This window comes from Gasterosteus aculeatus, chromosome 8 (assembly GCF_964276395.1).
Source record: "Gasterosteus aculeatus chromosome 8, fGasAcu3.hap1.1, whole genome shotgun sequence".
Taxonomy (NCBI): Eukaryota; Metazoa; Chordata; class Actinopteri; order Perciformes; family Gasterosteidae; genus Gasterosteus; species Gasterosteus aculeatus.
The window spans coordinates 15,594,000-15,621,573 of record NC_135695.1 but is presented as its reverse complement, the minus strand read 5'-3'; the positions used below and the strand labels follow the sequence as shown (position 1 = coordinate 15,621,573).

Sequence of the window (27,574 nt, the reverse complement as noted above, 5' to 3'; positions counted from 1 at the left end):
GTGGTAGGGTGTATAAAGGTTGGACGGCAGGAGGAGTACAGGGCAGTAGCGGAGGACTTTGTGGTGGACTTCGGGAGGAAGACGACGGCTCCGCTACCGCTGAGGGTTCTGGGAGAGGAGGTGACCATGGTCGAGGACTACAAGTACCTGGGTTTCTCCATCGACAACAGATTGAACTGGAAGACCAACATCAACGCCGTCTACGGGAAGGGGATGAGTCAACTCTTTTTCCTGAGGAAGCTTCGATCCTTCCATGTGTGCAGCAAGATGTTGGAGATGTTCTATCAGTCGGTTGTGGCCAGTGCTTTGTACTTCGCCGTGGTCTGCTGGGGGAGCAGCATTGGAGCCGGTGACACCAACAGACTTAACAAACTTGTTAAGAAGGCCGGCTCCATCATTGGCTGCAAACAGGACAGCTTGGAAAAGGTGTTGAAGGGGAGGTCACTGAAGAAACTATTATCCATATTGGATAATCCTGACCACCCCCTCCACCACCTGCTACAGGGACAGCGGAGCACGTTCTCCAAAAGACTCCTTCAGCTCCGCTGTCACAAGGACCGATACAGGAGGTCATTCCTGCCCAGTGCAATAACACATAAGTACAAAAGACAAACGACTATTGGTATGAGTGATTTTCAGTTTGCTTTATTGACATTTTGTAACTGGCATTAAAAAGATGGTTTTGTGATCTTTAAATGTCGAACATTCGAACAAATCTCAGTATGAAGTCTGTGAGATTATGCGCATTGAGCGCTGCAACGGCAGGCCACGTGGGCTTCGGCTGTTTCTCTAATGTCGGCGCTCTTCTCGAAGATGCTGCTTTGACCCTCGGAGCGGTTCAGGTTAGACGCTGCAAAAAATGGAGGGAGTAAAGCAATTAGGTACGGCTTAATATAAGACATTGTCAAATAAGTCACTTTGGTTGTGTGATTTTTCTGCTGACTCACCAGCGGGCACGCAGTGGAAGGCAACATTGACGGTGGTTGTCCTCACTGCCACGCAGCCGGGCAAGCAGCGCAGCACAGGCTCAACAGAGTAGCATTTGGACTGTTGGCCATGGATGACCACCTGCTTCTCAAGCTTCACAGATTCAAGATTCATGTAACACTCTGAAAAGGGGGGAAATTGATTTTATTTATACATATATCTGCCTACAGCAGCAATCTTTTAAAGTAGTTTATTGATATTATTCATTTTATATTCTTCCAATGGCAAATGTTGAAGCAAGTTTTGTATTACCAGAGGCGTCACGGCAGCTTTTTCCAGGCAGGACCCAGCTATGAGCAAAGCTGACTGCGTTCTCGGTCTGGCGTTTGTTGGGTGTCTCGAACTCCTTTCTGATTTCGCCGTCAGCCGTTCCACAGAGTCCACAAGTCTTACTTCTCATCCAGTCCACAATTTGAACCTGGAAAAACCTCAAACAATTCAGTCTTTGACCCATTAACAGCTTGGATGTGAAAACACCTAAATCTTAAAGATAGCTTTTGGATTTCTGCAATCACCTTCACTGATGCCAGATCAAAGTAGACCTCCTGGAGACCAAAACGGGGAGCAAAGACAGAGATGCCCTCAGAGCTCTTTTTGATATTGAATTTACCTAAAATGAATGAAGATTTTAAACATGTGAGTTTTTACTTTCAGCAATTTGAAAAATTTGAGCATGACAAAATAAATTGAATTAATAGAATAAAGAACCTTCGGGTTGATCATAAGGCAGTTTGCTGAGTTCTACACCGTTAACCTTGGCCTTAATAGCACCGTCCTTGGGGTACAGTTCCACTTCACTGTTGGAAAACAATAGAAATACATGTATGGAGGTTATTTTTTTGATTTGTTTTGTTTAGTTTGTTCCTACAATTGACTTAGAAATACTTGTTCTTACACGTTGTCGATCTTGACATAGATCCAGTTCTCTTTCTTTGACTGATCCCTCTTCAGCAGAACAATGAATTTGAGTTCTTCGGTGCAATCCTGCGCCATGACCTGGAAGCAAGAGTGGGGCATCTCGATCCTGTGTTCCCTCTTGTCGAATGTGGTCAGCGTATCTTTGACCATGGAACACTCAGCTGAAATGGGAGGAAACGATTGATCAGTAAGCTATCTATTTACTTGATTGCTGAGACTATTTCATAATACCTATGCCTTCAAATGTTTTCACCTGCATTAGCCTTGGTGATCATGTAGATGAACTTGGCGGCCAAGTTGTCCTCGTATGGTTTCAGCTCAGCGGCAGCGTCGCCGATTGGTAGAGAAATAGGGATAGTAATTCCAAGTTTGTAAAATGTCCTCTGTAATATCGAAAAATTAGAATGATTACAATAAGTATATTGGCAAACTGTGTGAAAAAGTATGATCCAGACATTTTCTGTGTGTAAATAATTGGGCAATCAAACCGTACCTTTGGTGTCTTCAGAACAACATTGAGGGTCTTCTCAGAAGCAGCAGCCACAGACAGTTTGATCTCATTGCGAACATTTTGAACCTTTGCCTGGGTTATTCCAAATCTCTTTGTGTAGCGGGAAAGGAAGTCAGAGCATCTATGAATGATAAAGATTAAGGTTATTTTAAATTAAAAAACAAATGTTTGATAAACACATGTCGGAAAAATCAGAATGACATAATGCCAAAGGAAGGCGATAGACCCAAATGTCTACATTCAGGACGCCTGATAACAGTGAAACAAATGTTGCATTTTGAATATAGTACTTAGAGTATTTTGAAATTCATTACTTTGTTTTGCATTCCACATGAAATGAAAATCACTGAAATAGCCAAAAGTTACCTTTTTGCGAAGCGCTTCATGCTCTCTGGAAGTTTTTCCCAGGTAATCTTCATGCGCACTGCAGCGTCTTTTCCGATACGGCCAGTCTCAGCTGTGACCTCAGTTGAATATTCTTTGCACTGAAGGCCCCAGGCAAGTTTAGCCTGTAATATATTTAAATCAAAGTTAAAATCTCAAGTATCAGAAAGATAGATTTTTACCAACGTTACATGACCAAAAACAATTTTTACCATTATTTTGTGGTCGCTCAGCTTCACACCATCGGCACAGATTCTCCAGTGGTTATTCTGTTCCAGGCTAGCGAAGACGATCTGCAGTCTCTCATTAGCTCTGTCAACATAAGCTGCGACCTGGTATCCCTGAACCTGGTGGTCAGCTCTCACAGCACGTATGAGAATGGTCACAGCAGGATTGACGGTATAAGAAAGGTACTTGGCCTTCAAGGAAAAAGTAGAAATTGATAAAGATGACATTTTATATTGATATTCCACCAAATACAAAAGTCTATAAATATCTTGGTCTTATGACTTACCTTATTGTAAATGTTCTCAAAGCTGTAGGCACTGCTTTTGCTGTGGGCACGTTCCCTGGAATCAGCATGCTGCAAAAAAAGAAACCATACATTTATCCTGCTTAACATGTCATGAACAAAGTGCCTGTGTCATCAATCTGATGATTACCTGGTGGATGTGGTCCTTGGTGAAGTTCATTGCGTTTAGTTGTTGCTGCAATAGGAATTTAGATTATGAGATTATTTCATGTACATTTGGGTTTTAGTTTGTATTTTAGAGGTAAAGTTGAATCACCTTGGTCCTGTAGGTGATCCTGGAGCTGGAGGAGCTGGAGGAGCTGGAGGAGCTGGAGGAACTGGAGGAGCTGGAGTTGGAAGAACTCCTGCTGGAAGAGGACACCTTGCTCCTGCGGCTAGAAGAGGAGCTGGAGTTGGAAGAACTGCCTCTGGAAGACAGAGATGGACGTCTGCTTGAAGAACTGCTGCTGGAAGAGGACACCTTGCTCATGCGGCTAGAAGAGGAGCTGGAGGAAGACTTGGATGACGCAGAGGAGGATTTGCTTGAGCGAGAGCTGGAAGTTTTAGCGCTGCTGGAGCTGGAAGAAGATGATGTTCTGTTCTTATGACCAGGTGCCAGGATTTTCTTGAGTTTCATCAGGATGTTCTTGTCCCCCAGAAGTTCGTCTTCCTCACTCATGTTAATCACTTTGATGATCTTCTCTGCTGCTTGTTCTCCAACCTGAATCTCAATTTCAATCCTCTCGATGGCTGGTCCGGCAGCTGCAACCAAATAGATCAACAGAGATGTGACTTTTTAGCAAGTAATAATTTTCTTTGCTTTGAGCAACGAAGCCTAGCAATATTGCACCTTTTAATTAGTGTTGGGCGTGGGCAATTTTGGCATAAGGCAAACCTCAACCAATTTAACGTTTTGCGTATTTGATTGAGTTTGGCTTTGAATGTTGTAAAGGCTTCTTTCCTTTGTTGAATGCGTTTTTGAACAACCTTGATTTATTGTTGATTAACCACAGAAGCCATTGTATGACAAGCCAAGCCAGTCATCACAATTTTGATTTAGACAAACGTCTAAAGCGGCTTCTAGAAGGTTGGTAAAGGGAAACTGCAACATCATCCTCTCACTTGCCTGGGGAAATCTCAACCAAGAAGCTGTGTTCTCCAATCATGCTGTAGAGGGGGCAGTCTTTGATGAAGGTGGCGTTGCGAGATTGAAGCTCAGAGCACGCCTTGATACCGAAGGTAAGGCTTTCAGCACACATTCTCTTCTGGATGGCCTTGGGCCTCAGTGTGCTTTGAGCGTTACCACCAAGGATTTCAGATGATGCTGACTGTAAAACAACAGTAGAGGTCATAACATGAATTTGAAAAAGGGAAAAAAGGTGTTCAGTGAATCAAACTCACGGTGCTACTAGCCACAGAGGAAGCCACCCTTGACATCTTTGAGGAAAAGGTCCCCCTTGACACTTCAACTGCAGATGGAACCATTGGTGTGATTTTGGCAGCAGCGAGGTCTTCCACATTTCTTGCAATGGCAAAAGTCTCAACACTGTTGGAGAATGAAATAATTGAGGCTACAAAAATTTCAAACAAACTAGTTGATTCATGTTACTTGATGACCAGTACATACCGTGCGGATGCAATTTTACTGACACCCTTAAGAGGAAGAAGCTGAAGCTTGAAGTTGCCCTTAATCATGTCAAGTCTTGCTTCTATCTTTGAAGGAAGAAGTGTGTGAACTTTGGCCTTTGACATCAGAACAGCCTGGAGGAAAGCAGTGTTCACTCCCATAACTGCATACACATGTGTGGAAACACTGCAAAGGACAGAGCACATCAATGTTTAAGGGTATTCTATTCAAATAAATTTCCTTTTGATAGTTAAACTGATGGGAAGAACCTGAGTATTTTTTGAAGTTACAATTGTATTACCTGGGGCTAATGGTAGTCCTCATGCTTATGTCAGACTTCAGGAGCTGGGCAACTTGATAGTCAGCAGGCAGTGAGGGTGACACGGTTGCTTTGACTGTGAAAACACATTTTGGGCATTGGTTTTAATAGTTTGGAATTTAGTAAAATCAGGGACATTTAAACTACACAAATGCAACTTACATTCAGCAGAAGCAGCAGCCACAGCAGTAGTATATAAACTGAGCTCCATGGGCAGACCAACGCTGGTGGGAATGATGCGACGGACTTCAGACAACAGCAGCGGTTTAGCGTAGTGCAATGTGACACCCGCCAGCAGAGCATCCAAAGACTCTCTGCCGTAGCTTTTCATTGCTGGTCCACTGGCAAGCTTTAAGCACATGATCTCTTATAAGACATCAAATATTTGGTGCACATTACATGTATTACTTAGCAGTCACTTCAAGTAAAGCTGTAAAGGATAATGGTGTACCTGAATAAGCTGATTGAAAACGTCTTTGTCAACATTGGCGAAGGCAACTTCCTGTCCGAAGACCTTCACGTAAACGGAGGCCAGGGGCTGGCTGGAAGGAGTAGCCCTCCACTCAGAAAGCTGTGCGAAGAAGAAAAGAGTTTAGAACACTGCATTCAACTTTTGGAAATAAACGTCAGAGTGATCTTCCATTACTTACAGCTTTCATCACTTGTCTCATCTTGGTCATCCTGTCAGCATTCTCAGGAACCTCTTTGATTTTCAGCAAGGCCTCCTGCATTCCCTCGGTTCTTACTCCAAGCTGAAAAAGACACGCATTTGATGGTAAGTACATATTAAATGATTCCTTTGTGCAACGTTTACAAAACAATATTAATGGAGCTTGTGACATTTATTGAAGGATACATTAATAGCCAGTTAAATGCCCTTTTTGCTACTATAATTTTATGCAGTATTTTGTGTAGAGGGGTGAAACAATGGACGGAAGATGGCCGATATATAATAAATAAATGTATATATATGTAAAAATAAAAGCCTCTCAGTGTTTAAGCTTGCTATGTCAGACATGATTACCTCAACAACATCGGCATAAGCTCCTGCCAGGTAGGTACGAGCTTTGGCCACAATGGATCTTGGCAAAACAGTTGCAGCATCGTTAATATAGAAGGCGCTGGCAGCAGCTCCCATCATCCAGGGGTCTGCACAGCAAAATACAGGGTTAGCGTTTTATACATATACATAAATAACAACATATTTTAATCCTAAAATCTCTCTATCCTATTATGCTCTTACCGTTGTAGGTATCAACATAGAGAGATCTGCTGAAGCGATAGCTGAGTCTGTCGAACTTGGGACTGAGGATCCTCAGAGCAACATTGCAGGCAGAAGCACTGAAAGTAGCACATTATAACATAAGTGGTTATTGATGCTAACATGTTCAAATTGCAAAAAGGAAGAAAAAAACAAGATTTGATGATTCTTACACAGAGGCCAAGTCAGGTGAAGTGTTTCTGGTCATGGACTTCATGTAAGAGTAGACAAAGCTAGAAACCTGCAGGCTTTTCTCAGTCAAGAGGTTATTGGCAAGAGTAATCACCAGTCCCATGGGCAGCTTGGTCTCAAACAACACAATAGCAGCAGCCATACGGACTTCTGAGTGGAGAGCCTTGTCCATGAACAGCTGAAGAGCCATATCCTGGATCTGATTGACAAAGATTTGTTGTAAATAAAATGTCCTTGAATCTATCCGTTCATCCTTCGTAATACAAGGAATATGACCATGTAGTCTCACCATCTTGGGCTCCCTCTTAGCAATGTTCCTCATGGCCTGAACAGCCTCAATGTGAGCTCTGAGTGGCAGATCAGCAGCAGCACTTCCAATGCCAGGCAGGAACTTTGTGATTGGCTTCAGGCTGGAAGGATGTCCAGCATTTCCCAGTACTTTCAGAGCCATAATGAGTCCCTCAATGTCGTTCTTGTTAGCCTGGACAGCCAGTTCGTGGATGGGCTGTGGAAGGGACATGAAAACATTCATGTAACACGTCTTAGATGCTATAACTGAATGTAATATATGTATATATATATATATATATATATATATATATATATATATATATATATATATATATAATCCCTCGCAATAAATGATACATACCCTCACAAGCTCAGCGGGGCAGGCTGGGTTCTCTACACAGTATTTAGAAACCAGGGTGCCGTATCCCAGCATGACAACCTCACGCAGAATTGGGTTTTCTTGGATCTTTTTTTCCGAAAACATGCTCTGAAAAGGGGTAAAAGAAATTGTGAATTGATGATAATCCATCCCAATTTTACAACCTTGAAATAAAAATGAAACAATGACGCTAACTTGCCTGTATCAGCGTGATGGCCTCGAGGTCAGCTGTCACCATGTGAATAGATGATATCAGTGCGTGAGTAGATTCTGCAACAGTCAGCTCGCCAGCGAGGAACTTCTCTTTTATGAACCTCAGAGCAGCAGAAGTACCAACGGCTGGGATAACATTCAGGATCCAGTGCCTGGGGAAAATAAATATCATATATAATTGCATTATCAATGGAACTTTTTTTTTATGGCTCTTAAAAGTCACAATTACCTGTGATCGGCTTTAGCTTTGAACTGATTCCAGATGGCCTCGATACTCTCAAGTCTCGCCACACGCAGTAGCTGGATGAGCTCAAGGAACTTCAGAGGGGCATCTTCGTGGACCTTTGCCACATTGAACGTCACCAGGTGGTTCAGGATCTCAACAACCTGCCAGGATAAAATGTTTCTTAGCCTAGAGTTTGTCTCTTCAAGATGAATTAAAAAGAAAATCTGGGCGATCATTTTATAAAGTACCTGAGCCTCAACATTGCTGATCCTCAGCAGCTGGATGGGTGTCTGGAGAAGCTCGTTGCCGAACTCGTACTGTACTGATCCACGGTGAACATATTCAGCACTGTAAGGGGCCGATCGGGTTTCCTTAATCTCCAGGAAGGTCAGGTTTTGCCTGCAAATGAACATAAATTCTATCAATCTGCACAGTGACACTTTGAGTATAGTGCTGATAACACTGGTATTGCACTCTTCTTTTTTATTTAAACTACTTACCTAGCCTCCATCTGAGCGGCACCGTTCATGATGTTGAGAGGGGAAAACTGGATGATCTCAATACCCGATGCATTCAAGAGCAGAGCACCGGTGGCTGTTTCCTTGATGACGTAGTTAGAAGCAGCGGCTGCCTTCAGGTTGTTTCCTCTCTGCAATGAGAAGACACAATATCACCACATCAGAGGTGTCAAGAAGTAAACTGTATTAGAGGTTATGAGCCGAGAGGGGAATTGCACTTACAGCCTCACACTGAACACATCTTTCCGTGTAAGTCAAACCAATGTCCTTCATGATTCTCTTCTGGCATTTGTTCAGGTCCTTAGACTTGGTCAACAGGATAAGCTCATCCTTTGCGTCCTCACTGAGGAGATAGTGGGTCTTGCACACACCTTGTGTTCCAGGCTAGTTGACATAAAAACAGTTTGTCAGTATTGTGGCAGTTTGTGAGTGGAAATGAATGAAAATGAGTTATTTGTACCTCTTGCAGCTCATAGACATTTTGAGTCTTCTTGATGTTCAGCTGGAAGATGTTAAGGACTCCTCTGTAGATATTCAGCACAGTTTCAGAGACACCAGCTGGAGCGAATACTTTTCCGACAACACCGTTGGAATATTCAAACTTGATGGGTGTCGTGAGCTGAGCAGCCAGGGCAGAAGTTATCTTGGTAGCTGGGGAGAAATCATCTTTGGGCCAGAGGCCACTGTACTCCAAGATTTCAGGCTCCTCAAGCTGCAAGGAACATGACACTTTGAGTAAATATAACACATGATTGTTTATAAATCACTTTTTCATTACAGTTAATTTGATATCACTCATAAATAAGCTAAAAAATTTAAATGGTCCTTACCTTCAGCGTGTAGCTGTTTTCCGCCTCTGCACTGATCCAAACTTTGCTGAGTAGTTTCACTCCGCTCCGTGCCAGACCCTCCTCGGGTAGGCCGCCCATAACAAATGCCTCATATTTGTAGACATAGGTCTTTCCATCAGCAAACTGGGGAGCTGAAATAATAGAGAAGAAAGCACAGTTGTGAAATTTCCATTTCAATACAATTTTGAACTAAGAAACTTTTTATATCCATGCACCATATATTGATAACGTAACAGAATAACAACTTACCCAAATAGGTTTGGTGACACGCTGCAAAATAGAAATCTTTGTTTATTTTGGTGTTGGTGAACAAACAAGATATGTGGGGAAAAATGACAATTGTATTCTTTATAAACCATCTATTTTGACCGACTATTTAGTCAGTTAAACCTGAAGAACTCAATGTCTGTTTTTCTGCTCTATCATTGGTTGTGTATTAACAGCATTGTATTGTCAGCAAGTGCAGAAGTAGTTTTTTGTTAAAAATCAAATTCATCTTTTAGTTGATAGTTTTACATGCATAAAGAAATACTCACCCGCAAGGGCTACCGTGAGGGCCAGCAAAATCACCCTCATGGTTTTTGGATGTGACGTTCTACAGGGAGAGGTCTCCTTTTAAAGCCAGGTTTTGCCGCTTTAAATTAATCATTAACTATGTATCAGCTTTCATTGTCGTTGATGTTACCTTGCCCTGACTATACAGATCAGACAAACAGAGTATGACACAAATGAAAAATGTCAGGCAAGTTGTCCTAACCTGACATCCTGGCAGCCTGATGTCCAAAATCTATAGTTTTGCTCTCTCTCCAGGGTTAACCCGTTTTGAAAGAATGATCTGAAATCTTAAACTTTATTACACTTTACACAATTGGATTTTTTTAAACTAACTATACAAATCTTAACATGTTATTTATGTATGTATTTTTGTGTAACTTATTCTTCAACAACTGGCAAAGATTAAACCTTTTAGTTTAAAACCTAAGTTTATGAATTATCCAATGACTAAAAATCATTTTATTATTATAAGAAACATGACAATAATTATAGAATAGTACTGTTGCATAAAAATTTCACCATTCAAATCTTTCATTAAAATGTCAGTGTGTTATGACCTGAAACGTCAGACTTCAGGTTAAGTATCATAATATAACATATATTTTCTTTTATTAAAGTGAATACACATCATACAATCTATGTCTATAAGAACCCATAAATTGTCGCAAAACGCTAAGATCCCTGTTGCGATCATTAATTAAATGCAACGGGAAAGAGGAAATCTGGAACCGCACAATTGAGACAATTGATTTATGATCAGTTTCCCTGTCTTCTTGGACTCCATCTTACCCTGGCCTGATTTTTTCCCTTTCTCAGGGTTAACAACAACGACATGGTAAAACATTAAATAAAAGAGAAAGCATGTACGATTTTTGATGTAATAAGTTAATATTATTTATACTTGATCCCTTTAACTGCTGGCTCTCCAGTTTGGTAGTGGTTGTATTTGTGTATTAGAAGTGTGCCTTCTTAATTTGCATTATTACCAGAAGTTAGCAAGGGTAGAGTTGATCTCATGCACAGTGTGAGTCTCTCAGGAACTCTGTTACCTCTCTTTTGGAACTCTGTGACCTAAACTAGTCCACGAGGTGGCATTGTGCTTTTACAGCAGGATCCCATGTGTTCTTTTATTGATCCATTTTTTTGTCCAAACATGATTGTCTACGGTCACGACGAGGGTGGGTCAAAGTCTATTTCTTCAACATCTGTTTTCCTGCTCAAGTTCCATTGCTGGCGTGTCCTTATAATTGGACAACACAAAGTCTGATGATGTGCATTAAAGCTTCTCTTTACACCAAGAGGCTTTGTCCGACCTCCTTTCTTCTCTAAGGGAGAATGAAGCATCTGTCCCTCTTCAGCTGAATTGAGTCATTGTACTCCTGTCTGTACCTATGGCTTGTATTTGAGGATTTGTGTATTCTCTATGATTTTTCTAGATTGTAATAAATACTTATACGAGCTTCAGCAGTGCAGCTAGAGGCAGTTTCGTTTCCTGGGTCAACTTTGTTTTCTTATGGCACACCGGAAGACCGGAAATAAACAAAGTTGCATTTACTGCGTTCAAATATTTTATCGCATGAATCTCGGGCAACATTAATCGCATAAATTAACGCGTTAATTTCAGCCCTAATGTATATTCATTCATTCGTGTTATGCTTGGATCATAGACGAGTTTCTTGCGCGCAGACTCTATATTGTCTTAACTTACCGGGACTTAACATGTCCTCCTTTGAGTCGCTCTTCAAATTAAAAAACAAAAGGATTTTCTTATTGGACCTGCATTTTGATTAAACTGTACTACAGACTATTAAAACCGGACTTTTGAAGAAAAGTACCACATTGACCTTTTAACTACTGAAAGGAGCAGCTAGACTTGTAGCTGCCGCAAGGCTGTGGCACTCTAAAGGTACTGGCTATGTGTTCACTGAGATAGTTGGTTAATTGCATTTAATCCAAAGTCTATTCATGAGCTTAAATATTTCAGACAGTAATAATTTTCTATAATGGGATGTTGCAGATGTGTACTCCTCACATTGAAAAGTAAATAGTGCAAAGATAGAGGCTAGTTACTTTTGGAAATTTATGATTTTAAGAAGCCATATTGCTCTTGATTTAAGAGTTTTAAAACCTTTTGAAACCAACAAATGGTAAGAAAAGTGTTTGTCAAAAAAGAGATTGCGGAAAAAGTAGAACAGTGTTTGGGGTTGCTAAAAGGACACATAATTAGTGTAACATTGACAAGCCTGAATGGCTGTGCCTGTTGGTTTTGGTTGTGTCTTGTGTATTTGTATGTTTTATCTCCACATTTGTAAAAAAGACAAACGACCTCTTGGTGCGAGTGATCTTCGGTTTGCTTTATTGACATTCTTTAACTAGTAAATCATTTACAAGAAAGTTTAAAGCTAGTTAGACTTCAAGAATGTCTTGGAGACATCAAAACTTGGATAACAGGCAACTTCCTGATGCTAAACTCAGAAAAAACGTAAGTTATCCTGATAGGCCCAGAGCGCCTTCGAAGCCAGCTGTCACGTGATACAGTTTTTATGGATGGAATTGCTCTGGTACCCAGCAGCACCGTCAGGAATCTGGGAGTTCTCTTCGACCAGGATATGACCTTCAACTTGCATATAAAGAAGGACTGCCTTTTTTCATCTACGTAACATATAAAAAAATCAGGAACTTCCTGTCTAAAAGTGATGCAGAAAAAATAGTTCATGCGTTTGTCACTTCCAGACTGGACTACTGTAATTCTTTGTTATCAGGCTGCTCTTGTAAATCTCTTAAGCCTCTCCAGTTGATTCAGAATGCTGCAGCACGTGTATTAAAAAGAACTAAGAAAAGGGATCATATCACTCCTGTATTAACTTCTCTGCACTGGCTCCCTGTTAAATCAAGAATCGATTTTAAGGTACTTCTCCTCACGTACAAGGCACTTGGTGAGGCACCGTTGTATCTTAAAGAGCTTGTAACACCTTATTGCCCTACAAGGCAGCTGCGCTCCATAGATGCTGGGTTAGTTGTTGTTCCTATGGTTTTTAAAAAGTAGGCTGGGGGCCAGAGCCTTCAGTTATCAAGCTCCTCTTTTGTGGAACCAGGTTCCACTTTCAGTCCAGGGGGCAGGTTCGGTCAGCTCTTTTAAAGTAAAACTTAAAACTTTCCTCTTTGATTCTGCCTATAGTTAGGGCTGGCTCAGGTTAGCCCGGACCAGCCCTTAGTTAAGCTGCTATAGGCTTAGAATGCTCCTCTCTCACGCTCTCGTTCTACAATAATTCACGTTTTATTAATGCACATGACTAATTCAGCTTCTTTCCGGGAGTTTTTTTTGTGCTTTCTCCCCTAGCAGGTCTCGTAGATCGTGGTTCCTTCGGGACCCTGGTCCTGACACCTGCCGTGGCCCTGCTGACGCCTGCTGCTGGCATCATCATCATCATTAGTATTTTTGATATTAATTATATTACTGTACTCGTAAACCAACATTACCCTCTCCTTAAGTCTCTGTGCTCTCCCTCCCCACAGGCTTCTGTGGATGGTGGTTCTATCTGATGGTGGTTGCCCCTACAGTGGTCCTGCTGTGCGCCTGGCTTACTACTCACAGTTACTTGAATCATTTCTGTCATGGGAATTGCATGTATTATACATTGTTCATTCTGTACACATGGCGTCCATTGTAGTCTGTCCATCCCGGGAGTGGGATCCCTCCTCTGACGTTCTCCCTAAGGTTTCTTCCCTTTTTTCCCTCTCGGAAGGCTTTTTTCATTTTTTGGGGAGTTTTTCCTGTGCCGATGATGGGTTTCGGGACAGAGGATGTTGTATGTGTACAGACTGTAAAGCCCTCTGAGGCAAATTTGTAATTTGCGACTATGGGCTATACAAAATAAAATGAAATCTTTAAATGAACAGTTGAATCAAGGTTATTAGAAATACAAATGGTATAATGTCAGATAGTTGAGATAGTTGGTTAATTGGATTTAATCCAAAATTGTTTTCTTGTCATATATTATTATTTCTTTCATGAGCTTAAATATTTACCTATGTTTTAACTCAACCTGAGTAAAAAAGACAAACGACTATTGGTATGAGTGATTTTCATTTTGCTTTATTGACATTTTGTAACTGGCATTGTAAATAATTTACAAGAGAGATGGTTTTTCAATCTTTAAATGAACAGTTGAACAAGGTAATCAGAAACAAAAATGGAATAATGTCATCGGACTGAAGTCTGTGAGATTATGCGCATTGAGCGCTGCAACGGCAGGCCACGTGGGCTTTGGCTGTTTCTCTAATGTCGCCGCTCTTCTCGAAGATACTGCTTAGACCCTCAGAGCGGTTCAGGTTAGATGCTGCAAAAAATGGAGGGAGTAAAGCAATTAAGTATGGCTTAATATAACATATTATATACGAATCATTTCCTTTTGTTTGTGCATGTTTTTTGCTGACTCACCAGCGGGCACGCAGTGGTAGGCAACATTGACGGTGGTTGTCCTCACTGCCACGCAGCCGGGCAAGCAGCGCAGCACAGGCTCAACAGAGTAGCATTTGGACTGTTGGCCATGGATGACCACCTGCTTCTCAAGCTTCACAGATTCAAGATTCATGTAACACTCTGAAAAGGGGGGAAATTGATTTTAATTATACATATATCTGCCTACAGCAGCAATCTTTTAAAGTAGTTTATTGATATTATTCATTTTATATTCTTCCAATGGCAAATGTTGAAGCAAGTTTTGTATTACCAGAGGCGTCACGGCAGCTTTTTCCAGGCAGAACCCAGCTATGAGCAAAGCTGACTGCGTTCTCGGTCTGGCGTTTGTTGGGTGTCTCGAACTCCTTTCTGATTTCGCCGTCAGCCGTTCCACAGAGTCCACAAGTCTTACTTCTCATCCAGTCCACAATTTGAACCTGGAAAAACCTCAAACAATTCAGTCTTTGACCCATTAACAGCTTGGATGTGAAAACACCTAAATCTTAAAGATAGCTTTTGGATTTCTGCAATCACCTTCACTGATGCCAGATCAAAGTCGACCTCCTGGAGACCAAAACGGGGAGCAAAGACAGAGATGCCCTCAGAGCTCTTTTTGATATTGAATTTTCCTAAAATGAATGAAGATTTTAAATATGTAAGTTTTCAGTTTCAGCAATTTGAAAAATTTGAGCATGACAAAATAAATTGAATTAATAGAATAAAGAACCTTCGGGTTGATCATAAGGCAGTTTGCTGAGTTCTACACCGTTAACCTTGGCCTTAATAGCACCGTCCTTGGGGTACAGTTCCACTTCACTGTTGGAAAACAATAGAAATACATGTATGTTTTTTTTTTATTGATTTGTTTTGTTTAGTTTGTTCCTACAATTTACTTAGAAATACTTGTTCTTACACGTTGTCGATCTTGACGTAGATCCAGTTCTCTTTCTTTGATTGATCCCTCTTAAGCAGAACAATGAATTTGAGTTCTTCGGTGCAATCCTGAGCCATGACCTGGAAGCAAGAGTGGGGCATCTCGATCCTGTGTTCCCTCTTGTTGAATGTGGTCAGCGTATCTTTGACCATGGAACACTCAGCTGAAATGGGAGGAAATGATCAGTAAGCTATCTATTTACTTGATTGCTGAGACTATTTCATAATACCTATGCCTTCAAATGTTTTCACCTGCATTAGCCTTGGTGATCATGTAGATGAACTTGGCGGCCAAGTTGTTCTCGTATGGTTTCAACTCAGCGGCAGCGTCACCGATTGGCAGAGAAATAGGGATAGGAATTCTAAGTTTGTAAAATGTCCTCTGTAATACCGAAAAATGAAAATGGTTATGAAGAGTGTATTAGCCAACTCTGTGACAAAGTGTGATGCAGACATTGTGTGTAAATAATGGGCAATCAAACCGTACCTTTGGTGTCTTCAGAACAACATTGAGGGTCTTCTCAGAAGCAGCAGCCACAGACAGTTTGATCTCATTGCGAACATTTTGGACCTTCGCCTGGGTTATTCCAAATCTCGTTGTGTAGCGGGAAAGGAAGTCAGAGAGCCTAGCATTGCAAAAAGGGTTAATTAAGGTTATTTTAAATTAAAAACCAAATGTGTGGTAAACACGTATATCAGAAAAACTAAATTAAATAATGCCAAAGGAAATATATTATAGTAGTGATACAAATTTTGAATTTTCAATATAGTATACGTAGGTACACATAGGTAGGTATACATACGTATATGTAGTACATAGAGTATTTCGTAATGAATTTCTTTTTTTTTGCAGTAGTTTTTATAGCAAAACATTCCGCGTGAAATGAAAATCGCTGAAATCACAACAATTTACCTTTTTGCGAAGCGTTTCATGCTCTCTGGAAGTTTTTCCCAGGTAATCTTCATGCGGACTGCAGCGTCTTCTCCGATACGGCCAGTCTCAGCTGTGATCTCAGTCGAGTATTCTTTGCACTCAAGGCCCCAGGCAAGTTTAGCCTGCCATACATTTCGATCAAAATTAAAATCTCAAGTACCAGATAGATTTTTAACCAACGTTACATCACCAAATCCAATTTTTTACCATTAATTTGTGGTCGCTCAGCTTCACACCATCGGCACAGATTCTCCAGTGGTTATTCTGTTCCAGACTAGCGAAGACGATCTGCAGTCTCTCATTAGCTCTGTCAACATAAGCTGCGACCTGGTATCCCTGAACCTGGTCGTCAGCTCTCACAGCACGTATGAGAATGGTCACAGCAGGATTGAGGGTATAAGAAAGGTACTTGGCCTTTAAGGAAAAAGCAGAAATTGATAAAGATGACATTTTATATTGATTTTCCACCAATCACAAAAGTCTGTAAATGTCTTGGTCTTATGACTTACCCTATTGTAGATGTTCTCAAAGCTGTGAGCACTGCTTTTTCCGTTGGCACGTTCCCTGGAATCGGCATGCTGCAAAAAAAGAAACCATACATTTAGCCTGCTGAACATGTCATGAACAAAGTGCCTGTGTCATCAATCTGATGATTACCTGGTGGATGTGGTCCTTGGTGAAGTTCATTGCGTTTAGTTGTTGCTGCAATAGGAAATTAGATTATGAGATTATTTCATGTACATTTGGGTTTTAGTTTGTATTTTAGAGGTAAAGTTGAATCACCTTGGTCCTGTAGGTGATCCTGGAGCTGGAGGAGCTGGAGGAGCTGGAGGAGCTGGAGGAACTGGAGGAGTTGGAAGAACTCCTGCTGGAAGAGGACACCTTGCTCCTGCGGCTAGAAGAGGAGCTGGAGTTGGAAGAACTGCCTCTGGAAGACAGAGATGGACGTCTGCTTGAAGAACTGCTGCTGGAAGAGGACACCTTGCTCCTGCGGCTAGAAGAGGAGCTGGAGGAAGACTTGGATGACGCAGAGGAGGATTTGCTTGAGCGAGAGCTGGAAGTTTTAGCGCTGCTGGAGCTGGAAGAAGATGATGTTCTGTTCTTATGACCAGGTGCCAGGATTTTCTTGAGTTTCATCAGTATGTTCTTGTCCCCCAGAAGTTCGTCTTCCTCACTCATGTTAATCACTTTGATGATCTTCTCTGCTGCTTGTTCTCCAACCTGAATCTCAATTTCAATCCTCTCGACGGCTGGTCCGGCAGCTGCAATGGATCAAATGAGCAGATTTGAGCAATTAATAAAAATATTACGTACATACTTTTTTCCTTTGGGTTTGTGCAACTAAGCCTAGCAATATTGCACCTTTTAATTAGTGTTGGGTTTGGGAAATTTTGGCGAGAGGCACACCAACTAATTTAACGTTTTGCGTATTTGATTGCGTTTGCCTTTGAATGTTGTAAAGGGTTCTGTCCTTCATTGAATGCGTTTTTCGAACAACCTTGATTTGTTGTTGATTAACTACAGAAGCGATTTCATGACAAGCCAAGTCAGTCACCACAATTTTGATTAAGACAAACCCATATGTTTATATGCTACAAGTCGTCTAAAGCCGCTTCTAGAAGGTTGGTAAAGGGAAACTACAACATCATCCGTTGACTTACCTGGTGAAATCTCAACCAAGAAGCTGTGTTCTCCAATCATGCTGTAGAGGGGGCAGTCTTTGATGAAGGTGGCGTTGCGAGATTCAAGCTGAGAGCACGCCTTGATACCGAAGGTAAGGCTTTCAGCACACATTCTCTTCTGGATGGCCCTGGACCTCAGTGTGCTTTGAGCGTTACCCCCAAGGATTTCAGATGATGCTGACTGTAAAACAACAATAGAGGTCATAACATGAATTTGAAAAAGGGAAAAAAGGTGTTCAGTGAATCAAACTCACGGTGCTACTAGCCACAGAGGAAGCCACCCTTGACATCTTTGAGGAAAAGGTCCCCCTTGACACTTCAACTGCAGATGGAACCATTGGTGTGATTTTGGCAGCAGCGAGGTCTTCCACATTTCTTGCAATGGCAAAAGTCTCAACACTGTTGGAGGATAAAATAATTTGAGGCTACTAAAATGTCAAAAAAACTAGTTAATTAATGTTACCTGATGACCAGTACATACCGTGCGGATGCAATTTTACTGACACCCTTAAGAGGAAGGAGCTGAAGCTTGAAGTTGCCCTTAATCATGTCGAGTCTTGCTTCTAATTTTGCAGGAAGAAGTGTGTGAACTTTGGCTCTTGACATCAGAACAGCCTGGAGGAAAGCAGTGTTCACTCCCATAACTGCATACACATGTGTGGAAACACTGCAAAGGACAGAGCACATCAATGTTTAAGGGTATTCTATTCAAATAAATTTCCTTTTGATAGTTAAGCTGATGAGAAGAACCTGAGTATATTTTGAAGCTACAATTGTATTGCCTGGGGCTAATGGTAGTCCTCATGCTTATGTCAGACTTCAGGAGCTGGGCAACTTGATAGTCAGCAGGCAGTGAGGGTGACACGGTTGCTTTGACTGTGAAAAACATTTTGGGCATTGGTTTTAATAGTTTGGAATTTAGTCAAATCAGGGACATTTAAACTACACAAATACGACTTACATTCAGCAGATGCAGCAGCCACAGCAGTAGTATATAAACTGAGCTCCATGGGCAGACCAACGCTGGTGGGAATGATGCGACGGACTTCAGACAACAGCAGCGGTTTAGCGTAGTGCAATGTGACACCCGCCAGCAGAGCATCCAAAGACTCTCTGCCATAGCTTTTCATTGCTGGTCCACTGGCAAGCTTTAAGCACATGATCTCTTATAAGACATCAAATATTTGGTGCACATTACATGTATTACTTAGCAGTCACTTCAAGTAAAGCTGTAAAGGATAATGGTGTACCTGAATAAGCTGATTGAAAACGTCCTTGTCAACATTGGCGAAGGCAACTTCCTGTCCAAAGACCTTCACGTAAACGGAGGCCAGGGGCTGGCTGGAAGGAGTAGCCCTCCACTCAGAAAGCTGTGCGAAGAAGAAAAGAGTTTAGAACACTGCATTCAACTTTTGGAAATGAAAATGTGCTTCGATCACATAATCCTTGAAGATTGGTAATATTTTTAACTTCAGAGTGGTCCTCCAAAACTTACAGCTTTCATCACTTGTCTCATCTTGGTCATCCTGTCAGCATTCTCAGGAACCTCCTTGATTTTCAGCAAGGCCTCCTGCATTCCCTCGGTTCTTACTCCAAGCTGAAAAAGACCCGCATTTGATGGTAAGTACTTTTTAAATGATTCCTATGTGAAAGGTTTACAAAACAATATTAATGCAGCTTGATTTATTGAAGGATACATTAATCGCCAGTTAATTTCCCTTTTTGCTATTATAATTTTACGCAGTATTTTGTGCAGAAGGGTAAAACAATGGACGGAAGATGGCCGATATATAATAAATAAATCTATATATATGTAAAAATAAAAGCCTCTCAGTGTTTAAGCTTGCTATGTCAGACATGATTACCTCAACAACATCGGCATAAGCTCCTGCCAGGTAGGTACGAGCTTTGGCCACAATGGATCTTGGCAAAACAGTTGCAGCATCGTTAATATAGAAGGCGCTGGCAGCAGCTCCTATCATCCAGGGGTCTGCACAGCAAAATACAAGGGTTAGCGTTTTATACATATACATAAATAACAACATATTTTAATCCTAAAATCTCTCTATCCTATCATGCTCTTACCGTTGTAGGTATCAACATAGAGAGATCTGCTGAAGCGATAGCTGAGTCTGTCGAACTTGGGACTGAGGATCCTCAGAGCAACATTGCAGGCAGAAGCACTGAAAGTAGCACATTATAACATAAGTGGTTATTGATGCTAACATGTTCAAATTGCAAAAAGGAAGAAAAAAACAAGATTTGATGATTCTTACACAGAGGCCAAGTCAGGTGAAGTGTTTCTGGTCATGGACTTCATGTAAGAGTAGACAAAGCTAGAAACCTGCAGGCTTTTCTCAGTCAAGAGGTTATTGGCAAGAGTAATCACCAGTCCCATGGGCAGCTTGGTCTCAAACAACACAATAGCAGCAGCCATACGGACTTCTGAGTGGAGAGCCTTGTCCATGAACAGCTGAAGAGCCATATCCTGGATCTGATTGACAAAGATTTGTTGTAAATAAAATGTCCTTGAATCTATCCGTTCATCCTTCGTAATACAAGGAATATGACCATGTAGTCTCACCATCTTGGGCTCCCTCTTAGCAATGTTCCTCATGGCCTGAACAGCCTCAATGTGAGCTCTGAGTGGCAGATCAGCAGCAGCACTTCCAATGCCAGGCAGGAACTTTGTGATTGGCTTCAGGCTGGAAGGATGTCCAGCATTTCCCAGTACTTTCAGAGCCATAATGAGTCCCTCAATGTCGTTCTTGTTAGCCTGGACAGCCAGTTCGTGGATGGGCTGTGGAAGGGACATGAAAACATTCATGTAACACGTCTTAGATGCTATAACTGAATGTAATATATATATATATATATATATATATAATCCCTCGCAATAAATGATACATACCCTCACAAGCTCAGCGGGGCAGGCTGGGTTCTCTACACAGTATTTAGAAACCAGGGTGCCGTATCCCAGCATGACAACCTCACGCAGAATTGGGTTTTCTTGGATCTTTTTTTCCGAAAACATGCTCTGAAAAGGGGTAAAAGAAATTGTGAATTGATGATAATCCATCCCAATTTTACAACCTTGAAATAAAAATGAAACAATGACGCTAACTTGCCTGTATCAGCGTGATGGCCTCGAGGTCAGCTGTCACCATGTGAATAGATGATATCAGTGCGTGAGTAGATTCTGCAACAGTCAGCTCGCCAGCGAGGAACTTCTCTTTTATGAACCTCAGAGCAGCAGAAGTACCAACGGCTGGGATAACATTCAGGATCCAGTGCCTGGGGAAAATAAATATCATATATAATTGCATTATCAATGGAACTTTTTTTTTTATGGCTCTTAAAAGTCACAATTACCTGTGATCGGCTTTAGCTTTGAACTGATTCCAGATGGCCTCGATACTCTCAAGTCTCGCCACACGCAGTAGCTGGATGAGCTCAAGGAACTTCAGAGGGGCATCTTCGTGGACCTTATCCACATTGAAGGTCACCAGGTGGTTCAGGATCTCAACAACCTGCCAGGATAAAATGTTTCTTAGCCTAGAGTTTGTCTCTTCAAGATGAATTAAAAAGAAAATCTGGGCGATCATTTTATAAAGTACCTGAGCCTCAACATTGCTGATCCTCAGCAGCTGGATGGGTGTCTGAAGAAGCTCGTTGCCGAACTCGTACTGTACTGATCCACGGTGAACATATTCAGCACTGTAAGGGGCCGATCGGGTTTCCTTAATCTCCAGGAAGGTCAGGTTTTGCCTGCAAATGAACATAAATTCTATCAATCTGCACAGTGACACTTTGAGTATAGTGCTGATAACACTGGTATTGCCCTCTTCTTTTTTATTTAAACTACTTACCTAGCCTCCATCTGAGCAGCACCGTTCATGATGTTGAGAGGGGAAAACTGGATGATCTCAATACCCGATGCATTCAAGAGCAGAGCACCGGTGGCTGTTTCCTTGATGACGTAGTTAGAAGCAGCGGCTGCCTTCAGGTTGTTTCCTCTCTGCAATGAGAAGACACAATATCACCACATCAGAGGTGTCAAGAAGTAAACTGTATTAGAGGTTATGAGCCGAGAGGGGAATTGCACTTACAGCCTCACACTGAACACATCTTTCCGTGTAAGTCAAACCAATGTCCTTCATGATTCTCTTCTGGCATTTGTTCAGGTCCTTAGACTTGGTCAACAGGATAAGCTCATCCTTTGCGTCCTCACTGAGGAGATAGTGGGTCTTGCACACACCTTGTGTTCCAGGCTAGTTGACATAAAAACAGTTTGTCAGTATTGTGGCAGTTTGTGAGTGGAAATGAATGAAAATGAGTTATTTGTACCTCTTGCAGCTCATAGACATTTTGAGTCTTCTTGATGTTCAGCTGGAAGATGTTAAGGACTCCTCTGTAGATATTCAGCACAGTTTCAGAGACACCAGCTGGAGCGAATACTTTTCCGACAACACCGTTGGAATATTCAAACTTGATGGGTGTCGTGAGCTGAGCAGCCAGGGCAGAAGTTATCTTGGTAGCTGGGGAGAAATCATCTTTGGGCCAGAGGCCACTGTACTCCAAGATTTCAGGCTCCTCAAGCTGCAAGGAACATGACACTTTTAGTAAATATAACACATGATTGTTTATAAATCACTTTTTCATTACAGTTAATTTGATATCACTCATAAATAAGCTAAAAAATTTAAATGGTCCTTACCTTCAGCGTGTAGCTGTTTTCCGCCTCTGCACTGATCCAAACTTTGCTGAGTAGTTTCACTCCGCTCCGTGCCAGACCCTCCTCGGGTAGGCCGCCCATAACAAATGCCTCATATTTGTAGACATAGGTCTTTCCATCAGCAAACTGGGGAGCTGAAATAATAGAGAAGAAAGCACAGTAGTGAAATATCCATTTCAGTTCAATTTTTAAACTGAGAAACCTTTTATATCCATGCACCATATATTGATAACGTAACAGAATAACAACTTACCCAAATAGGTTTGGTGACACGCTGCAAAATAGAAATCTTTGTTTATTTTGGTGTTGGTGAACAAACAAGATATGTGGGGAAAAATGACAATTGTATTCTTTATAAACCATCTATTTTGACCGACTATTTAGTCAGTTAAACCTGAAGAACTCAATGTCTGTTTTTCTGCTCTATCATTGGTTGTGTATTAACAGCATTGTATTGTCAGCAAGTGCAGAAGTAGTTTTTTGTTAAAAATCAAATTCATCTTTTAGTTGATAGTTTTACATGCATAAAGAAATACTCACCCGCAAGGGCTACCGTGAGGGCCAGCAAAATCACCCTCATGGTTTTTGGATGTGACGTTCTACAGGGAGAGGTCTCCTTTTAAAGCCAGGTTTTGCCGCTTTAAATGAATCATTAACTATGTATCAGCTTTCATTGTCGTTGATGTTACCTTGCCCTGACTATACAGATCAGACAAACAGAGTATGACACAAATGAAAAATGTCAGGCAAGTTGTCCTAACCTGACATCCTGGCAGCCTGATGTCCAAAATCTATAGGTTTGCTCTCTCTCCAGGTTTAACCCGTTTTGAAAGAATGATCTGAAATCTTAAACTTTATTACACTTTACACAATTGGATTTTTTAAAACTAACTATACAAATCTTAACATGTTATTTATATATGTATTTTTGTGTAACTTATTCTTCAACAACTGGCAAAGATTAAACCTTTTAGTTTAAAACCTAAGTTTATGAATTATCCAATGACTAAAAATCATTTTATTATTATAAGAAACATGACAATAATTATAGAATAGTACTGTTGCATAAAAATTTCACCATTCAAATCTTTCATTAAAATGTCAGTGTGTTATGACCTGAAACGTCAGACTTCAGGTTAAGTATCATAATATAACATATATTTTCTTTTATTAAAGTGAATACATATCATACAATCTATGTCTATAAGAACCCATAAATTGTCGCAAAACGCTAAGATCCCTGTTGCGATCATTAATTAAATGCAACGGGAAAGAGGAAATCTGGAACCGCACAATTGAGACAATTGATTTATGATCAGTTTCCCTGTCTTCTTGGACTCCATCTTACCCTGGCCTGATTTTTTCCCTTTCTCAGGGTTAACAACAACGACATGGTAAAACATTAAATAAAAGAGAAAGCATGTACGATTTTTGATGTAATAAGTTAATATTATTTATACTTGATCCCTTTAACTGCTGGCTCTCCAGTTTGGTAGTGGTTGTATTTGTGTATTAGAAGTGTGCCTTCTTAATTTGCATTATTACCAGAAGTTAGCAAGGGTAGAGTTGATCTCATGCACAGTGTGAGTCTCTCAGGAACTCTGTTACCTCTCTTTTGGAACTAATCATCATAATAACCTTATCAAGAGAAGTCTGACAATCTTACTCTCGCACTGTATTACTAGTTATGCTATCTTTTTAATGTGAATGTCATGATGCCATATCAATTAGTGGCAGATAATATAGTTGACAGTTAGCCAGGCAATGACAGTCAATGTCCATTTCTAAAAAAATAAAATATCCAATTGTATTTAAGATCCCCATAAAATTCCCCTCCACTCAGGTGGTAAAGAGCAATGGATGTTGAACCCAAAATCTCTGGAGAGAAAGTTTAGAGACACCCACTCATCAGCCTTTTAATCGCCTTTAAAAGTAGTTTTTTCTTAAGTAGTCATGACTAATCACTTTAGAGGAATCCCTCTGCACAGTTCTCCGCTGTGCGTTGGGCCTCTGTTTCTTTTACTTCCAATGCAAAAACATCTTTTGATCTTCAGCTACCGTCTTGCTCTCTCCTGTCCAACTCAGCAGTGCAGCTAGAGGCAGTTTCGTTTCCTGGGTCAACTTTGTTTTCTTATGGCACACCGGAAGACCGGAAATAAACAAAGTTGCATTAACTGCGTTCAAATATTTTATCGCATGAATCTCGGGCAACATTAATCGCATAAATTAACGCGTTAATTTCAGCCCTAATGTATATTCATTCATTCGTGTTATGCTTGGATCATAGACGAATTTCTTGCGCGCAGACTCTATATTGTCTTAACTTACCGGGACTTACCATGTCCTCCTTTGAGTCGCTCTTCAAATTAAAAAACAAAAGGATTTTCTTATTGGACCTGCATTTTGATTAAACTTTACTACAGACTATTAAAACCGGACTTTTGAAGAAAAGTACCACATTGACCTTTTAACTACTGAAAGGAGCAGCTAGACTTGTAGCTGCCGCAAGGCTGTGGCACTCTAAAGGTACTGGCTATGTGTTCACTGAGATAGTTGGTTAATTGCATTTAATCCAAAGTTCATTCATGAGCTTAAATATTTCAGACAGTAATAATTTTCTATAATGGGATGTTGCAGATGTGTATTCCTCACATTGAAAAGTAAATAGTGCGAAGATAGAGGCTAGTTACTTTTGGAAATTTATGATTTTAAGAAGCCATATTGCTCTTGATTTAAGAGTTTTACAACCTTTTGAAACCAACAAATGGTAAGAAAAGTGTTTGTCAATAAAGAGATTGCGGAAAAAATAGAACAGTGTTTGGGGTTGCTAAAAGGACACATAATTAGTGTAACATTGACAAGCTTGAATGGCTGTGCCTGTTGGTTTTGGTTGTGTCTTGTGTATTTGTGTGTTTTATCTCCACATTTGTAAAAAAGACAAACGACCTCTTGGTGCGAGTGATCTTCGGTTTGCTTTATTGACATTCTTTAACTAGTAAATCATTTACAAGAAAGTTTAAAGCTAGTTAGACTTCAAGAATGTCTTGGAGACATCAAAACTTGGATAACAGGCAACTTCCTGATGCTAAACTCAGAAAAAACGTAAGTTATCCTGATAGGCCCAGAGCGCCTTCGAAGCCAGCTGTCACGTGATACAGTTTTTATGGATGGAATTGCTCTGGTACCCAGCAGCACCGTCAGGAATCTGGGAGTTCTCTTCGACCAGGATATGACCTTCAACTTGCATATAAAGAAGGACTGCCTTTTTTCATCTACGTAACATATAAAAAAATCAGGAACTTCCTGTCTAAAAGTGATGCAGAAAAAATAGTTCATGCGTTTGTCACTTCCAGACTGGACTACTGTAATTCTTTGTTATCAGGCTGCTCTTGTAAATCTCTTAAGCCTCTCCAGTTGATTCAGAATGCTGCAGCACGTGTATTAAAAAGAACTAAGAAAAGGGATCATATCACTCCTGTATTAACTTCTCTGCACTGGCTCCCTGTTAAATCAAGAATCGATTTTAAGGTACTTCTCCTCACGTACAAGGCACTTGGTGAGGCACCGTTGTATCTTAAAGAGCTTGTAACACCTTATTGCCCTACAAGGCAGCTGCGCTCCATAGATGCTGGGTTAGTTGTTGTTCCTATGGTTTTTAAAAAGTAGGCTGGGGGCCAGAGCCTTCAGTTATCAAGCTCCTCTTTTGTGGAACCAGGTTCCACTTTCAGTCCAGGGGGCAGGTTCGGTCAGCTCTTTTAAAGTAAAACTTAAAACTTTCCTCTTTGATTCTGCCTATAGTTAGGGCTGGCTCAGGTTAGCCCGGACCAGCCCTTAGTTAAGCTGCTATAGGCTTAGAATGCTCCTCTCTCACGCTCTCGTTCTACAATAATTCACGTTTTATTAATGCACATGACTAATTCAGCTTCTTTCCGGGAGTTTTTTTTGTGCTTTCTCCCATAGCAGGTCTCGTAGATCGTGGTTCCTTCGGGACCCTGGTCCTGACACCTGCCGTGGCCCTGCTGACGCCTGCTGCTGGCATCATCATCATCATTAGTATTTTTGATATTAATCATATTACTGTACTCGTAAACCAACATTACCCTCTCCTTAAGTCTCTGTGCTCTCCCTCCCCACAGGCTTCTGTGGATGGTGGTTCTATCTGATGGTGGTTGCCCCTACAGTGGTCCTGCTGTGCGCCTGGCTTACTACTCACAGTTACTTGAATCATTTCTGACATGGGAATTGCATGTATTATACATTGTTCATTCTGTACACATGGCATCCATTGTAGTCTGTCCATCCCGGGAGTGGAATCCCTCCTCTGACGTTCTCCCTAAGGTTTCTTCCCTTTTTTCCCTCTTGGAAGGCTTTTTTCATTTTTTGGGGAGTTTTTCCTGTGCCGATGGTGGGTTTCGGGACAGAGGATGTTGTATGTGTACAGACTGTAAAGCCCTCTGAGGCAAATTTGTAATTTGCGACTATCCATCCATCCATCCATTGTCAGACCGCTTATCCTGCACACAGGGTCGCGGGGGGGCTGGAGTCCATCCCAGCTAACTTCGGGCGATAGACAGGGTACACCCTGGATTGGTCGCCAGCCAATCGCAGGGCAACACAGAGACACACAACCATTCACACTCACATTCACACAACTACGGGCAATTTAAAGTCCCCAATTAACCTGATCCCCAGAGCATGTCTTTGGACTGTGGGAGGAAGCCGGAGAACCCGGAGAGAACCCACGCAGACACGGGGAGAACATGCAGACTCCACACAGAAAGGCCACTGGGCGGAATCGAACCCAGGGCCTTCTTGCTGTGAGGCGACAGTGCTAACCACCACGCCACCGTGCCGCCCTAATTTGCGACTATGGGCTATACAAAATAAAATGAAATCTTTAAATGAACAGTTGAATCAAGGTTATTAGAAATACAAATGGTATAATGTCAGATAGTTGAGATAGTTGGTTAATTGGATTTAATCCAAAATTGGTTTCTTGTCATATATTATTATTTCTTTCATGAGCTTAAATATTTACCTATGTTTTAACTCAACCTGAGTAAAAAAGACAAACGACTATTGGTA

General features: G+C 41.1%; 2 protein-coding genes across 3 annotated transcripts; both read right to left on the bottom strand.

The window, feature by feature from the left end:
• Positions 1–625: 625 nt before the first annotated feature.
• Positions 626–9,840, bottom strand: LOC144411454 (vitellogenin-2-like). Of its 2 annotated transcripts, XM_078108363.1 has the most exons (34): positions 9,725–9,840; positions 9,438–9,458; positions 9,168–9,319; positions 8,798–9,049; positions 8,560–8,721; positions 8,320–8,468; positions 8,068–8,218; positions 7,823–7,980; positions 7,580–7,745; positions 7,363–7,488; positions 7,000–7,215; positions 6,692–6,909; positions 6,501–6,598; positions 6,282–6,406; positions 5,908–6,009; positions 5,709–5,828; positions 5,420–5,606; positions 5,240–5,333; positions 4,939–5,124; positions 4,713–4,857; positions 4,438–4,639; positions 3,589–4,073; positions 3,463–3,507; positions 3,315–3,383; positions 3,013–3,219; positions 2,783–2,925; positions 2,399–2,537; positions 2,159–2,288; positions 1,883–2,066; positions 1,696–1,784; positions 1,503–1,597; positions 1,240–1,405; positions 948–1,109; positions 626–850 (listed from the first exon to the last, which is right to left on the bottom strand). In XM_078108363.1, the coding sequence occupies exons 1-34, from the start codon at positions 9,762–9,764 to the stop codon at positions 738–740; spliced, it is 5,097 nt and encodes a 1,698-aa protein (XP_077964489.1). In that variant the 5' UTR covers positions 9,765–9,840; the 3' UTR covers positions 626–737. The 2 variants fall into 2 exon arrangements, with proteins under 2 accessions (XP_077964489.1, XP_077964488.1); XM_078108362.1 differs by having other exon boundaries at positions 7,823–8,218; positions 9,725–9,826.
• Positions 9,841–13,819: 3,979 nt separating this feature from the next.
• Positions 13,820–23,184, bottom strand: LOC120823934 (vitellogenin-2). The gene is made up of 34 exons (XM_040184415.2): positions 23,030–23,184; positions 22,743–22,763; positions 22,472–22,623; positions 22,102–22,353; positions 21,864–22,025; positions 21,624–21,772; positions 21,372–21,522; positions 21,127–21,284; positions 20,883–21,048; positions 20,666–20,791; positions 20,339–20,554; positions 20,031–20,248; positions 19,840–19,937; positions 19,620–19,744; positions 19,250–19,351; positions 19,005–19,124; positions 18,716–18,902; positions 18,537–18,630; positions 18,236–18,421; positions 18,009–18,153; positions 17,734–17,935; positions 16,856–17,334; positions 16,730–16,774; positions 16,582–16,650; positions 16,280–16,486; positions 16,052–16,194; positions 15,626–15,764; positions 15,391–15,520; positions 15,119–15,302; positions 14,933–15,021; positions 14,740–14,834; positions 14,477–14,642; positions 14,185–14,346; positions 13,820–14,083 (listed from the first exon to the last, which is right to left on the bottom strand). The coding sequence occupies exons 1-34, from the start codon at positions 23,067–23,069 to the stop codon at positions 13,971–13,973; spliced, it is 5,091 nt and encodes a 1,696-aa protein (XP_040040349.2). The 5' UTR covers positions 23,070–23,184; the 3' UTR covers positions 13,820–13,970.
• Between the last annotated feature and the right edge of the window lie 4,390 nt (positions 23,185–27,574).

Coding starts and splice junctions, on each gene's coding strand:
- LOC144411454 (XM_078108362.1), bottom strand. CDS start 9,764: ATGAGGGTGATTTTGCTGGCCCTCACGGTAGCCCTTGCGG. Junction 1,598..1,695: donor GCCTTATGATCAACCCGAAG/GTTCTTTATTCT, acceptor CATTCATTTTAG/GTAAATTCAATATCAAAAAG. Junction 851..947: donor CTTCCACTGCGTGCCCGCTG/GTGAGTCAGCAG, acceptor CATTTTTTGCAG/CGTCTAACCTGAACCGCTCC.
- LOC120823934 (XM_040184415.2), bottom strand. CDS start 23,069: ATGAGGGTGATTTTGCTGGCCCTCACGGTAGCCCTTGCGG. Junction 17,335..17,733: donor CTTGGTTGAGATTTCACCAG/GTAAGTCAACGG, acceptor GATCCATTGCAG/CTGCCGGACCAGCCGTCGAG. Junction 16,651..16,729: donor CCAAGGACCACATCCACCAG/GTAATCATCAGA, acceptor CTTTTTTTGCAG/CATGCCGATTCCAGGGAACG.